Consider the following 12,912-nt stretch of genomic DNA (forward strand, 5'->3'; position numbering starts at 1 on the left):
GGAACTTTGTGGTAACTCCCTCAGGACAGGCATCTGTTTTCTAAGTCTGTTTGAATCATTTTAAGGTCAATGATGCCTCTCTGGAGAGCCAGTGATTTTATGCTGGCTCTGAGCGTTCCTTCTGCTGTTGGGTATGAAGTGGCATTCCTAACGATGCTAAGAATAGGAAAAAAAAACAAAAACCTTTCAGTTTTTCAACATGCCACTCCCCTGCCCAGATGATTTGTGAATTCTTCTTTAGAAAGGGAAAGGAGATGCTGGTTAGTTTTAAACATTGCATTCTAAGTTCAGATACTTTTTATGCCTTTGGTTGTGTTGGTTTTTAAAGTTCTTCATGGATGCGTTACACTCATGAAGAATGTCTTTGTAATTATCGTATTTGGTAAAATTTTGGCCTATAAGATTTTAAAGTAATCCTTTACTTTTATATAGCTGTAAGTGTCTTGGAAATGCTTGAAAATTACTTGTCAGTTCTGTTAACACTAATCCCATCCTCTCAAGACAAGACAAATTTTTAACCAAGGGAAATAGTCATAGTGTCTCATCTCAGGCTTGTAACTTAGGAGGCCGATAGCTGTAGGCTTAGCACTACAAGTCATGATTTGCACCTTACTCCACTGGCTGTATGTGGCACTTAGGAAAGTGAACTTTCTCCATTACTAGTCTAAAGCTAGATGACAGCTATACCCTTAAGAGACTGTTCTGTTCGTGCAAGGTCACTTATGGCCAGTTTCTTACACCCTTGCTTCTTCAAGATACATCTAGGTGCATACCTATTAAGTGTCGTTTTCAGTTAGGGATGTCTTTGGAAATAGATAAAATAATTAGAAAAATGTAGTTTTATTACATTTGAAAGCTTATATAAAATTATAGATTGTAAGTTGATGTACTTTTTTTGCCTTATTGTTACTAAAACCAGTTTTAAGACCATTCAGTCAACTTTTATTTAAGTATTTCCTTTCAGTACATTTGCTGGAATACTACCATTTAATTGAAAATGAGGTCATATCCTGTACATACCTTCATGTCTTTTCAGATTGATGTTTGTATTTCCTTGTTTGCTTGACAGCTCTTTAATTAGAGACCTAATGTTACCGAGCTAAGTAGCACAGGGAAGGAGTTTATCTGCCCGGAGTGCTGAGGCTCACGGTTATCGTTCTTTGCCTTATGCTGTCTTTGTAATCAATGGACAACTCAAATCAAATAGGCACCTATAGAGGGCAATTTGTCCTATGTAAGAACGAGAGGGACCGCATTCTTGTGGACCACAGTTCACCGTGCGTGATGCTTTTCTTAAGCACTAATTAAAACAAGCTTTATCAACAATGAACTCAGCTGTCATGACTATATCTCTGCTGGGAAGTGAAACGTTATCTTTCTGATTATGTTTATTAAAACAAACATAACAAACATACTGAACAAAGGCAAAAGCCTTGTGCTAAATTATTTGCTGTATTTTTGCATAAGGCAGCACTGTTTCTGAAAGGTAATGTTGTCAAAGCAATAACAGATCACAATTAGAAACATAAATAATGTGGTTGTTCAAATATCTTGGACAGTGTCCACATGGGAGAAACCAGATGGTTTTGTTTCATCTTCAAATGAGAAGAGTCAACGTGACAAGCATTCTGAAGAGCTTGCAGAAACAGATTCCAAAGCATCTGAATCGGACTCAGAAGACAGTGAAAATGAAGCACAGAGTTCAGAAACAAATTTCAAGGTAAGTTTTCTCTTTGGATTTATTTTACATACAGTATTAATTAATTCATAAGATGATTTATCTTTTATCTCTTGTGATAGGCTGTGCTCACTGTAATGACATTAAACCTTATGACTGAAAGCAGAAGTTTGCACTTGTTTGAATAGTAAAATGAATTCAATTATTTGGCCCATTAGTGGCACTGTTCCAGAACAGAAAGCATGATCTTTCCTTCAGCCCATCAGTAGTAGCTTGAATTCTGCAAGAAATGTGATGTTGTCTGAGAAAGATCACTGTCATCTCTCTGAAATAATCCACAAATTGGTTTGGATTTCAGTTTGAGGATGACTTCTAACCTTCATTGGTAAATGTGACTGTCAAGAGACCTTCAGGGAATGCTTTTGACTGAAAATGACGTGGTTGAAGTTTTGTTATTATTTCAGAAAAACATTGGCAGCACATAGTACAAAATCTGTATCAATTATATATTTTTGTCTTCAGGTTTAAAACTTAAGATAGAGAGTGTGATTATGGCTTTATTTGAGTCAGATCGTTTTTCTGAAACTGGTACTTCAGAACAGGCAGAGACAGTTTAAATATAAAATGTATTCAGAGGCAGGTGTTAATTCTAAAATATGTATTTTTGTATGACTGTGCATTGTTACAAGCTACTACCAGGTATTAGCTGTAAAGTGTGTGTATCTGCATGCACAGAAAGCTGTATGTGAATTTTTGCCTCTGTTTGTTTGGTTTTTTTTTTTAAGACATCCTAAGCTTTGTTTTTAAGTAAGTTTGTATTGGCTACTCCTTGCTAACTTCAGCCTTGATAGATGGGATTTTCCAACTTTAACTTTTTGTAACATTTAAGATTTTTTTTCAACTCTGTATGTGATGAATGCCCAAGGAGAAAAAATTAAAGATTTTATTGCAATAGGAGTTTATTGTTTCAGGGTACTCTTGGTTGAAAAGTATGACTAGTAGATAATGGTAAATAAAAGATATAAAATAAAGCTAAATTGTGTTTTTATTTAGGCATTTTTGCTTAAGGTGGGTTTTTTCCTCTTTAGAGGAAAGGAGATAATGGTGAAGAATCAGAGGAAGGGAAAAAATCTTCCAAAGCTAAAAAGTTAAGTCCTTATGGGAAGTGGCGAGAAGTTAAGCCAGAAGAAACTGTTGATAAAGAGAGTACATCAGCTTCCCAAGAAACCTCTAGTGATGCAACTAACAAGACAAACCCTTATGGAAAATGGAAAGCAATTAAAGAAGAAGAAGAAGAAGAAGAACCATGGTGAGGATCTTTTTACCATAGTTATTTTCATAATATTTGTTTCCAGAATACTTGTTTTCAAGAGCTGAAGCTGCTTCTTCTGAATTCTGGCAGAATTAGCACAGCAGTGATTGGAAACATAACCCAAATACAATTCTTTCCACAGTGATTGTTTTAAGTAATAGCTCTCCATGGCGGAAAGTGGTGGTGTTTTGGTTTTAGTGTAGAAGTTCACCATGAGTACAAAGTAAATTAAAGTGATTTAAAGGATCATTGTCATCCATCATTGTTCTCGGAGGCTGAGTATCAACCATTTAAATGTAGTTACTCTAAGCTTATGTTCCTTAACATCATCTCTTTCAACAATCTGGTTCAGCTGTCTCAGGAGCTCTTGTGACTGTTTTTTCAACAGCCTTGGAACAGCATAGGCAGCTTTCTCACGGCCTCCAGCTTCCAGGCTAAATTCTGTATCTTTCTGCTGAGTAGTTAGTTGGGCTAACTCTGCCTGGAGTTCAAGATCTATGTTGATCTTCTAGTACCACCAGCAACCTTATCTTGATCGTACTGGGTTACCATTGCTTTGAATTCCTTCCCTGTGGGATCAATAGTTGCTGACATAGTGAGTATGCTCTTTTAGACTCGGAACAATTTCTACCTAAGCCTGGTATGTTTGGCTGAGTTACTTCCACAAGCAGTGAATTATTTCTCACTTTGTGGTGGTGTACTAACTCTTTTAACTGTTCACTTGAAGGACACAGCCTAAAAGACGCTTCAGATTTTTTGTCTTAATTTCACCGAGTATTGCAGTAAAAGACTTCGGGTTCAGCTGTTTTTCTTCTTCCCTCATTTCCCTCATTTCAAAACAAAGTTAAGCAAAACCAAAACAAAATCCACTATCACCTTTTCTGCTGTCATTATGAGTAAGTCCTGGAGGCTCTTATAATGTAGTGGGAGACACTTCTGTAATGATGTGGCTAAGGAGATGAAGGACACAAAACGTGTAATCCAGTTATGCCAGTTTTAAATCTGGAAGCTGTCTCTTGCTCCCATGTCCAGCCAACATACTGCAAATGTTTTCATGACATGCATCTGATCAGAGGTGAGGTTTGGTTTGGTTTACTGCATGATGCCCGAGATGGCTCTTTTTTTTGGTGAAGCATGCTGTCTTTTATGGCCAGCTTCTTGTGGGACCACCTAGGAGTCTGGAGAAATTAGGTTTTGGAGAATGAAAAGAATCTTTTCCCTCACAGTCACTCCATTCTCCAGCATTTTAGTTCTAAATTATTCAGCAGATAGAGTTTTGACACTGTTCGAACTAAATTGAGCACTGATATACTTCTTTGGAGATCATAGAATCATAGAATCATTATGGTTGGAAAAGATCTCAAAGATCATCAAGTCCAACCGTATACCCAATGCCACCACGCCTGCTAAACCCACTAAACCATGTCTTGAAGCGCCACATCTAAACATTTTTTGAACACCTCTAGGGATGGTGACTCCACCACCTTCCTGGGGAGCCCGTTCCAATGCCTAACGACTCTTAGAGTGAAGAAATTCTTCCTTATGTCGAGCCTGAACCTCCCCTGGTGCAACTTGAGACCGTTTCCTCTTGTCCTATCGCTAGTTACCAGGAAGAAGAGACCAACCCCCGCCTCGCTACAACCTCCTTTCAGGTAGTTGTAGAGATGATAGTGTTCACTTAACACCTCCTGTATTGGACCAGCTAACTGCTCCTTGACTCCAGAGCTGATAAATTCTTTCAGGTTTTTGGAAAGCAGTGTCCAATAAACAGTGCTTTCAGCTATGGAACTTTGATATCAGTCTGTACATTAACACACAGGCTTGAGATATACATACATGTAAATAAGACAAATGCAGTTGTTCATTATTTACTTTAAATTGAGACAAGGCACAGTGCCAGGCACTTCCAGGAGGTTTACGCTTTCAGGATACTGCAGTAGTCCTGTTTTCTCGACTTACTTAACTTAGCAGTCATTCTGATTGGCAGTCATTGAGCTGATCCGTGTCTTCCTTGAAGCATAGGACCTGAAACTAGGCATAGTACAGGAGCTGACATCAGACTAACACTCAGTCGTACTGAAAGATTTCTTGTATGGATTGGCCAGCAATACAGTGTGTATCTCTTTGCAGCAGTGTTATGCTGGGGTGATTCCTGATGGACTTGTGATTTAGATTGTTTTCTGTGAACTGTTCAGTTGTTCTCCATCGTGTGTTTGTGCTGCAGGTTATTCTTGTAGAACACAGTGTTTTGCTGTTGACCCCTTGAAACCGACTGGTCATTTTTAGATGATGTCTTTGATGCGTTCAGATCAGTATTAGAGATCAGTGGTCCTGTTCTCCAAAGCTGCCTCTCCCAACTTGGGGTCACTGGCTGATTCTCTCATGCAGACCTGCAAGGATGGACACTTGCAGAAGGCTACTCAGTAGCCTTTTGTCAGTGAACCATTGCTAATTACTCACTGACTACTGTCTTTCAACATTCTTAAATTTACACGCGTGCAGCCCTGTTGTCTTTTGCGGGACTATTTACGTGATGAGTGCTTGGGCCATGCTATAAGCTCTGTACAGAATGAAGTCTTAGTTTTTCACTTTTTATGGCAGCCCACACAGAAGAAACAACATTTTTTTTTCTTGAATCTTGTCATGATGATGATCTTGGGTAGAAAACTGCATCTAGCTCAAAGCTGCTTTGGCAATTAAATATGGATGTTACTGTCTACAGTACAGCATGTTGTTTTCTCCATCTAGATTAACCCTCTTATGTTTTCCTCTCTTCTCCCAGTGAAAAAGTAGACCTGGAGCTTCCTAGTACAGAGAGTGACAGTCTACCAGCTCCAGTGCTAGAGGTTCCAGAAGATGCAACAGTGATATTTAAAGAGAAGACAGTCACCTCCCTTGGAGACCTGACGGAAGGGGTGCCAACATTTAAAAAGAGGAAATTTGAAAATGGAAAATCTAGAAACTTAAGACAAAGACTAAGCGATCAGTAATACTTAAGAAATAATTTTAGATTCTGCTTAAGCTAGAGTGAATCAAAAGTTTAATATTTTAAACAGGCTTTTATAAAGAAAATGTTGGATAGAAGTTAAGGATTTATAGGTATTAAGACATATGTGAGTTGTAATATTTTTTTATTTTATTTTGATGTGATTGATTTTGGAATGGAGTTTTTGTTATATTACTTATGCAATATTGTAAATACTTTTTTATTTTAACCAAGCCATCTAAGCTCAATTTGTTCTGTGTATGCTGTTCTAAATACATTGCATAAGGTTTTTTACTCCTTTTCTAAGTATGGGAGAATGTAGCAATCCTTAATCTGGCAAAAAATGATGCAGACCTTTTATTTTTACAGAGGAACTGGATCAATGACATGTACTAGAGAGTAAAATCATCCCCCAAGATTGTTTATGTGGCGTAGTTTCCCAAGTAATGAGCAGAAATATTGTGCTTACTAACCTTTGGCTAATCACTTGCAAAAGAGTAGGTGGGGAGACTGCCAACATTTCAAATCGATCATTTGAAAGCTGTTTTTAGAGGAGTTAGTCACATCAGTGCCGCTCATTCCAAATGATGCTCTGAAAAATTATTTGTGTATATGCCTGATAAATGTATTAAACTCCTGCAGAAGATTTAAACTTGATGAATCTTTAACCTTTATTAAGAGCGCCAGAGACACCCCTGTTGGAGTAGATATTTCTGTGATGTCTTCCTGTTGGTATTTTGCTTTGTTGTTGTCGCTACTTGAATTTTTCCTTCTTTTTACATATGAAGTTTTCTTTTTTTGGTCTTGTTTTCTTTTTGTCTCAAAAAGAAGACCAATTGCCTGATATTTTTATGAAAAAATATTCCAAAGACCTGGCCCTGCTACAGCAGACAGCACCCATTTTGAGGTTGATGGGTTTTGTCTCGTGGTAAGAGGAGTGCTGAGTAGTTGCGGTGTTCACTAAGGTGAGAGGGGCTAAGTGTATTTTGAAGCCTCATTGCTCTCAGTACTGTCGGAGAGGAAGACAAAAGATGGGTAACTAGAGCTGGTGGCTGTACTGCCCAAGATGGCTTGGACATTTGCTTAAGGATTGTAGTTCTGATTTCTTCACTTGGTGGGACTGGTCTGCGTTTAGCATTAGCAAGATTCATTGGCTGTGTAAGAATACAGCTACACTCATTGCTTCTCTAGGTATCAAACAGTGGACGATAAAGGTTCAAATCATTAATCCATTAAAAAATACGTCTCTGTTCCTAAAGCTGACAGTGTTTTGTTCAGGAGAGTCTCAGTCAAAAACAGAGGACGCAGTTAAGACAGTTGTCAGAGTCCAGCTATAGCAAAATAAGAGTTGATGACTGCTGAGCTTGAACTTCATTGAGAAAATGACTGTTAAACTGTCAGATCAGTGGAGAAAGGAGTGCAAGACAGGGAATCTGGTTTCTCATGTATTACAAAGGAAGCTGAAGTCCCTTTTTCTATTCTGTGACATTTTCTCTGTGTGTAGAAGAGAATTAAGTACTGTATTTAATCCCATGTGTTTCTTTGGCTTCATCAGGGTTGTTGTATTTCTTCTGATGTTTGTTTTGAGAAATCTGAACGTTTCCTGTAATATCTAGCCCTGAATTGTCACTTAGAGATGCAGGATGTGTCCTGGATGCTCTCACAGTCATTGATGCAGGAATGTACAATGTATACTCCACATGAAAGACCTCACATGCGAGGCTAGAACAGAAATGTCCTTTCTGCCAAGGAGAGGTTGTCAGGTTTCTTGAAAACCAGATTTTTCAGGTTTTGTTCTTATTCTTATTTGAACACTACTCCAACAGCTAGGAGCCTGCTCTGACTTGAAGCCTCCATGTGTCTGTGACCAATTTATACTCATTTCCTCCCAATTTACACAAGTATTGCCCTGCAGCTAAGTCGCTTTTCTTCCTCTTGAATCCATTGCATCTTTTCTCTTCGGAATCACATAAAGTGTCCTTGTGTGACAGGACCTTCGGTGTTCCACCAGCACTTCTCTTCATCCATTCCAGCCCGAGTTTGCCTAGACTCTATGTTCAAGGAAGATGAAAGCCACGTGTGATGTCACTAATACTTCCTTAGCCTATTGGAAGTAACTCTTGATACATCCCTAAACCACATTTGCCTTTCACATGACTGTATCACGCTGTCTGCCTTGAGTGCCCTGTGATGTACCAGCACAACCAGCTCCTTCTACTCCTTTGCCATTCCAGCTGCTGAGTTAACAGCTGATCATGCTTTCTTTTCAAACACAAGGTTTTTTCTTACAAATTTTTGTGCTGCTGTACTCATCCCGCTGTTGTTACTCCAAGCCTAAAGTATATATATTTCTTTACGATCTCTGTAAAATTATTTTAGTGTTTATTACTAGAGTTTTATACAGTAGTATATTTTTTTTGTGGGCTCCACTTTTAATATCCTCTAAGAACATCTTTCCTCTTTTAGTGAGGTTCCCAAAATATTGGTATCTTTCCTTAAAAATGTTTTGTCACATAGGCAGTGATTTAAGATACCTGTAATTAAATTGCTTGACCAGATGTTTAAAAACATCTGAAAATAAAAGTGTTCAAAACTTGGTTCCTTGAGGAGCTGCTGATAGTTGTAATATGAACCAAAGGTCTTTGTCAAGTACTGTGTTAAATAGACAAACCAAAACATTGGGACAAAAGATTAAATGCTTGCTTTGCTCACTGCTAGTAAAGTTGGTTTAAATACCATACCCTTGCTTTTGCTGATGTGACTTCTAAAGCCAGCATTTCACAAAGAAATACAGCACTTCACTCCCCACCACCTCTGAAAGTCAGTTTGAGGAGAGATCGATTTCTTCTTTCTCCTTAAGTGTCAATTATAATAAGGGACAGTTGAATCAAATTTGATATATCCAAAGCTACTGTTTAATTTTGCACCATGCTGTCATTCGATTTCCTTATTGTGTATCTAAACCAAATATTTTCTCTTCTGTACAAAAATACTGTCTTGTGCGAGATTGAAGGCAGACACTGCTTTTCCAGGACATCTGTGCTGCACAGCTCGCTCTCCCTTCTGTGCTATCTCCCTGTGCCATTGGAATTTGCCATAGGAATCCTCAAGGTATTACCAGTTACGCTCCTCATCTGCTAATTCTTCCTTGGGCTGCCCTGCCCTTTGACAAAGGAATGTTCCTTTTTCAGAAGAAGAATGTTTTGTTTTCCGACTAAACCATTTTCTGTCATGCAGCATGGTTTTATCTGCTTGCCTGCTTTTCTTGCAAGCTCCTTGAGTGAGGACTACGTCCTTGGCTTTATAGGCTGTCATAGATGTTACTAGTAATATGAGAAGGAGAGTCAGAGAGTCATTACCATTTCCGATGATGATTTCTTTTGTGTGGTTTTGAGCATTGCTCTGTATTTTTCTTCTCTCGGTTTGAGTTCACTGCTCTGTACTTTTCTTTCCTTGCCTCATCTTTCACCCATCTTGTCTGTTGAGAAAGCAAGCCAGCTTCCAGTACAGGACGTTTCTCTCTGGTGTGTTTTTACAGTAGGGCCTGCCTGAAGTTGGGGATGCCTTTAGAAGCAAACATATTGCATATGCTAAAAAAGAAAATTATTTTGTTGGGCATTTGTTATGCCAGGAGCTGTGCAGAGACCTGCTCAATTTCACCCAGGTTATAGAACAATCCTTGTTCCTAATTAGGCTAAGCCAAATTTTAACCCTTCCAACTGGGAATCTGTAGATTGAAATCCAGACTTTCCCAACAGGGTAAAGTTTGCTTTTTGTTTGACCCTCGTAGACAAAATCTGTGCTGCAGGATCATCCAGTCCAAATATTCAGATTTAGAAGATGGGAGGGCTGGTCATGACATGGATCTGACTTAAATTCACTCACCTGAGCATGTATAAGAACATTTCTCTTTTTTTTTTTTCCCTCCTCCCCTGAAAAAGATGTTATTTCAGTGCAAATTTTGGCATCTCAGAAAGCGAGTAAAAAACTATTTCATGCTGCTTAGTTTCCTTGATTTGCTTTTTGAGTTCTGACTCCTCTTTTTAGTACTTTTCTTATTACTGCTGTCTTCTGCAAACTGTCTTCCTCCAGTATTCCTATATATGCAATTCCGTATTATTACCGCTGTGCCATGTTTCCAGCGTCCACCTTCGCCCTACCCCGGCTCTACCGAGGTCTTTGGAAGGCTTCACGTTGCCTTACATAGGCCACCGTGTCACCAGATCCCAGCTTACGCCAAGCGCTTCTGCTGCCTGTTTGCATCATGCCCTGAAGAAATACCACCTTACCTACTGCCAAACAACACGCAAGCTATTTCAAGACCGACTACATCTGCTCTTTTGATTTCCTCAATAATTCGCTTTCCTGAGACAGATTTCATTCCACTCCTCCTACGGGGTTTGCAGCCCTTAAATCCTTTCACTTGTTGGTACAAAAGCTGTCTGTACACCTTCTGCTATCTGCTGCGGCAACCCTTTGGTTCTGTTTTGTCACCCATATCTCTTCAGTCTCTTTTGTATCTACCTCTTAAGTCCTCTTACCTTCTGCCTGCTAAATTATTTAACTTAGAAATTGTGTTAACTGTTTGTGTGATTAACAAATTCAGCTTTGCGCAATGTTTTGGGATATAGCTTGAATAAAAATTTCTGTACAAAGCAGAAAGCGTTGCAAATACTAATCTGAAAAAAGGCTAAATTTGCCCAAGAGGATTCCCAGAGAGCATCAGCAAACACAGGCTTGATTTTACCTATAGAAGTAGATTTTACCTATAGTTTGCCCTAACACCAATGTTAAAAGCCAGCAGACAGCATTATACAGACTGCAGCCTGAATAGGGTGGATTTTAATGGCTTAACTGAAGATGCAGTGAAGAACAGTGGGGTGATTGAAAAGCGCTTGTTTTAGTTCCTGAGTATTGTCTGCAAAGTTAAACAGCTGGTTTCTCTTTAACAGCTTCTCAGTTGCAATTACAAAATACTGCAAACTCTTGGAGTTTATCTGAAAATACTGAATAAAGCTTTCATTTGAACTATCCATATTGCTGCTGTTCATCTGTTTGAGGGTTTTAGGACAACCCGAGACATTTATGGATGCATATTCTGTTAAAAATGGGGCCTGGGGTAAATATAAACCGAAACAGGTATGTAAATATGGAAATGCTTCCTAAAAGAAATGCTTTTGTTTTGTGGTCACCAGCGTGGTGGCTGGCTGCCTTCCAGTAGCACATTAAGTAGTTACTGGAAATTGTTTCATTCTGTGCATCAATTATAAGTTACAAATTACCTGGGTTGAAATTGTTAATTTTAAAATTCTTCACAGAGTTCAGGTAAGGTTTGTTGTAGTTACTATGTAGTAACATTCAGAATATAGCTGAATATATAAACTTTCTGATGACAACAGATGGTGAGTCCGTAGTCTTCATATTTGCGGGTCTTAAGAATGATGAGCAATGCCCCGAGAGTTAAAGAAGCACACTTTTAAAAGGTGGGAAATGCACGTAAATTATTTCATAACATTTCTTTTACTGAGAAAAACCTTTCTGTTGATGTGATCTTTTGGCAACTTTTTTTGCAGAAAGTGAAAAAACTTCAGCTGTACTAAGCAGCTAGAAAAAAATAAGGTATGATGTAGGCAAACAGTTCTGCCAGACTACAATATGTTTTGTTGCTAACAGCGTTTGTTATTTCTTCCTTTTAGCAAAATGAGAACAGGCAGGTTGCTACTTCAAGTGAATAAATTGATTTGTAGTTCCAGGATTCCCGAGGCATTCCCTGGTACATTCTGTTGATGATCAAATGAAAGTAATCAAGGTCAGGTATCAGGGCTGCTATGCCTTTGCAGAGGGTCAGCATCCATCTTCCCGCTGTCATAAAAAAGGGCTCCTTCCAGGCGCAGCTTTTGTCTGGCGTCCTTCTTTGCTGGGTGAGGCGCTGCCACGCGAGAGGTCAGCAGGGAAAGGAGAGAGAGGCAGGAGCTACACTTCACATCCATCGACAGAACCTGCAGGGAGAGGAAGCTGGTGCCTTGCACCAGCTGCAACATCGCATCCGTGTGTGAGGTCTCAGTTACGCACACTGATGATACCAGGTGATGCTTTGTTCTGTGTGTTGTCACACTATTTGACCATGAAATATGAAGCTGCAGGCACCTGTTTTCTACCAGACGAACCTGTGCTGGCTCTGCTCTCCCGTGACCAGTTGTGCTGTCCCCTGGGGCTGTTCACTGCCTTCCAAGGAGCTGCTTTCCCTTTCCTTTTCCTCCCCATGCTTTGTTAGCATCATTTTTCCTGCTAGTGATTTCACTGCTGAAAGTCATGGTTGCTTGTAGAAACTGAAAAGCCCAAGTTCACAGAATTTAACAGAATCGATTTGGCTGAGACCTCTGGGATCATCGAGTCCAGCCTTTGCCCTAACACCACCATGTCAGCTAGACCATGGCACTAAGTGCCACGTCCAGTCTTTTCTTAAACACCTCCAGGGATGGTGACTCCACCACCTCCCTGGGCAGCCCATTCCAATGCCTAATGACCCTTTCTGTGAAGAAATGCCTCCTCATTTCTAGCCTGAACTTCCACTGGCGCAGTTTCAGACTATGCCCTCTTGTCCTGTCACGAGTTGGCTGGGAAAAGAGGCCAACCCCAGCTTCACTACACCCTCCTTTCAGGTCGTTGTAGAGAGTGATAAGGTCTCCCTTCAGCCCACTCTTCTCCAGGCTAAACAGCCCCAGCTCCCTCAGCTGCTCCCCATCAGACTTGTGCTCCAGACCCTTCACCACCTTCGTTGCCCTTTTCTGGACACGCTCCAGCACCTCAAGGTCTGTCTTGGAAGTGCGAGGCCCAGAACTGGACGAAATATTCCATTATTCCATCCTGAGAACGCCTCCGAGATGACATCGTTATAGCCCACATCCCTCCCTCGAGGACAAGTGCCAGCCCACA

The 12,912-nt window shown here is 39.8% G+C and overlaps 1 protein-coding gene across 1 annotated transcript in view; it reads left to right on the plus strand.

Moving 5' to 3' along the window:
- WBP4 (WW domain binding protein 4) overlaps positions 1-5,980 on the plus strand; it is a gene marked incomplete at its 5' end in the record, with an annotated part of 13,336 nt that extends 7,356 nt beyond the window's left edge. Inside the window, 3 exons of the mRNA XM_009704258.1 lie at positions 1,560-1,720; positions 2,767-2,987; positions 5,773-5,980. Coding sequence (XP_009702560.1) covers positions 1,560-1,720; positions 2,767-2,987; positions 5,773-5,980 — 590 coding nt within the window. The remainder of the gene's footprint in view (positions 1-1,559; positions 1,721-2,766; positions 2,988-5,772) is intronic.
- Positions 5,981-12,912: the final 6,932 nt, after the last annotated feature.

Source organism: Cariama cristata, unplaced genomic scaffold (assembly GCF_000690535.1).
Source record: "Cariama cristata isolate BGI_N322 unplaced genomic scaffold, ASM69053v1 scaffold6297, whole genome shotgun sequence".
NCBI classification, from domain to species: Eukaryota; Metazoa; Chordata; class Aves; order Cariamiformes; family Cariamidae; genus Cariama; species Cariama cristata.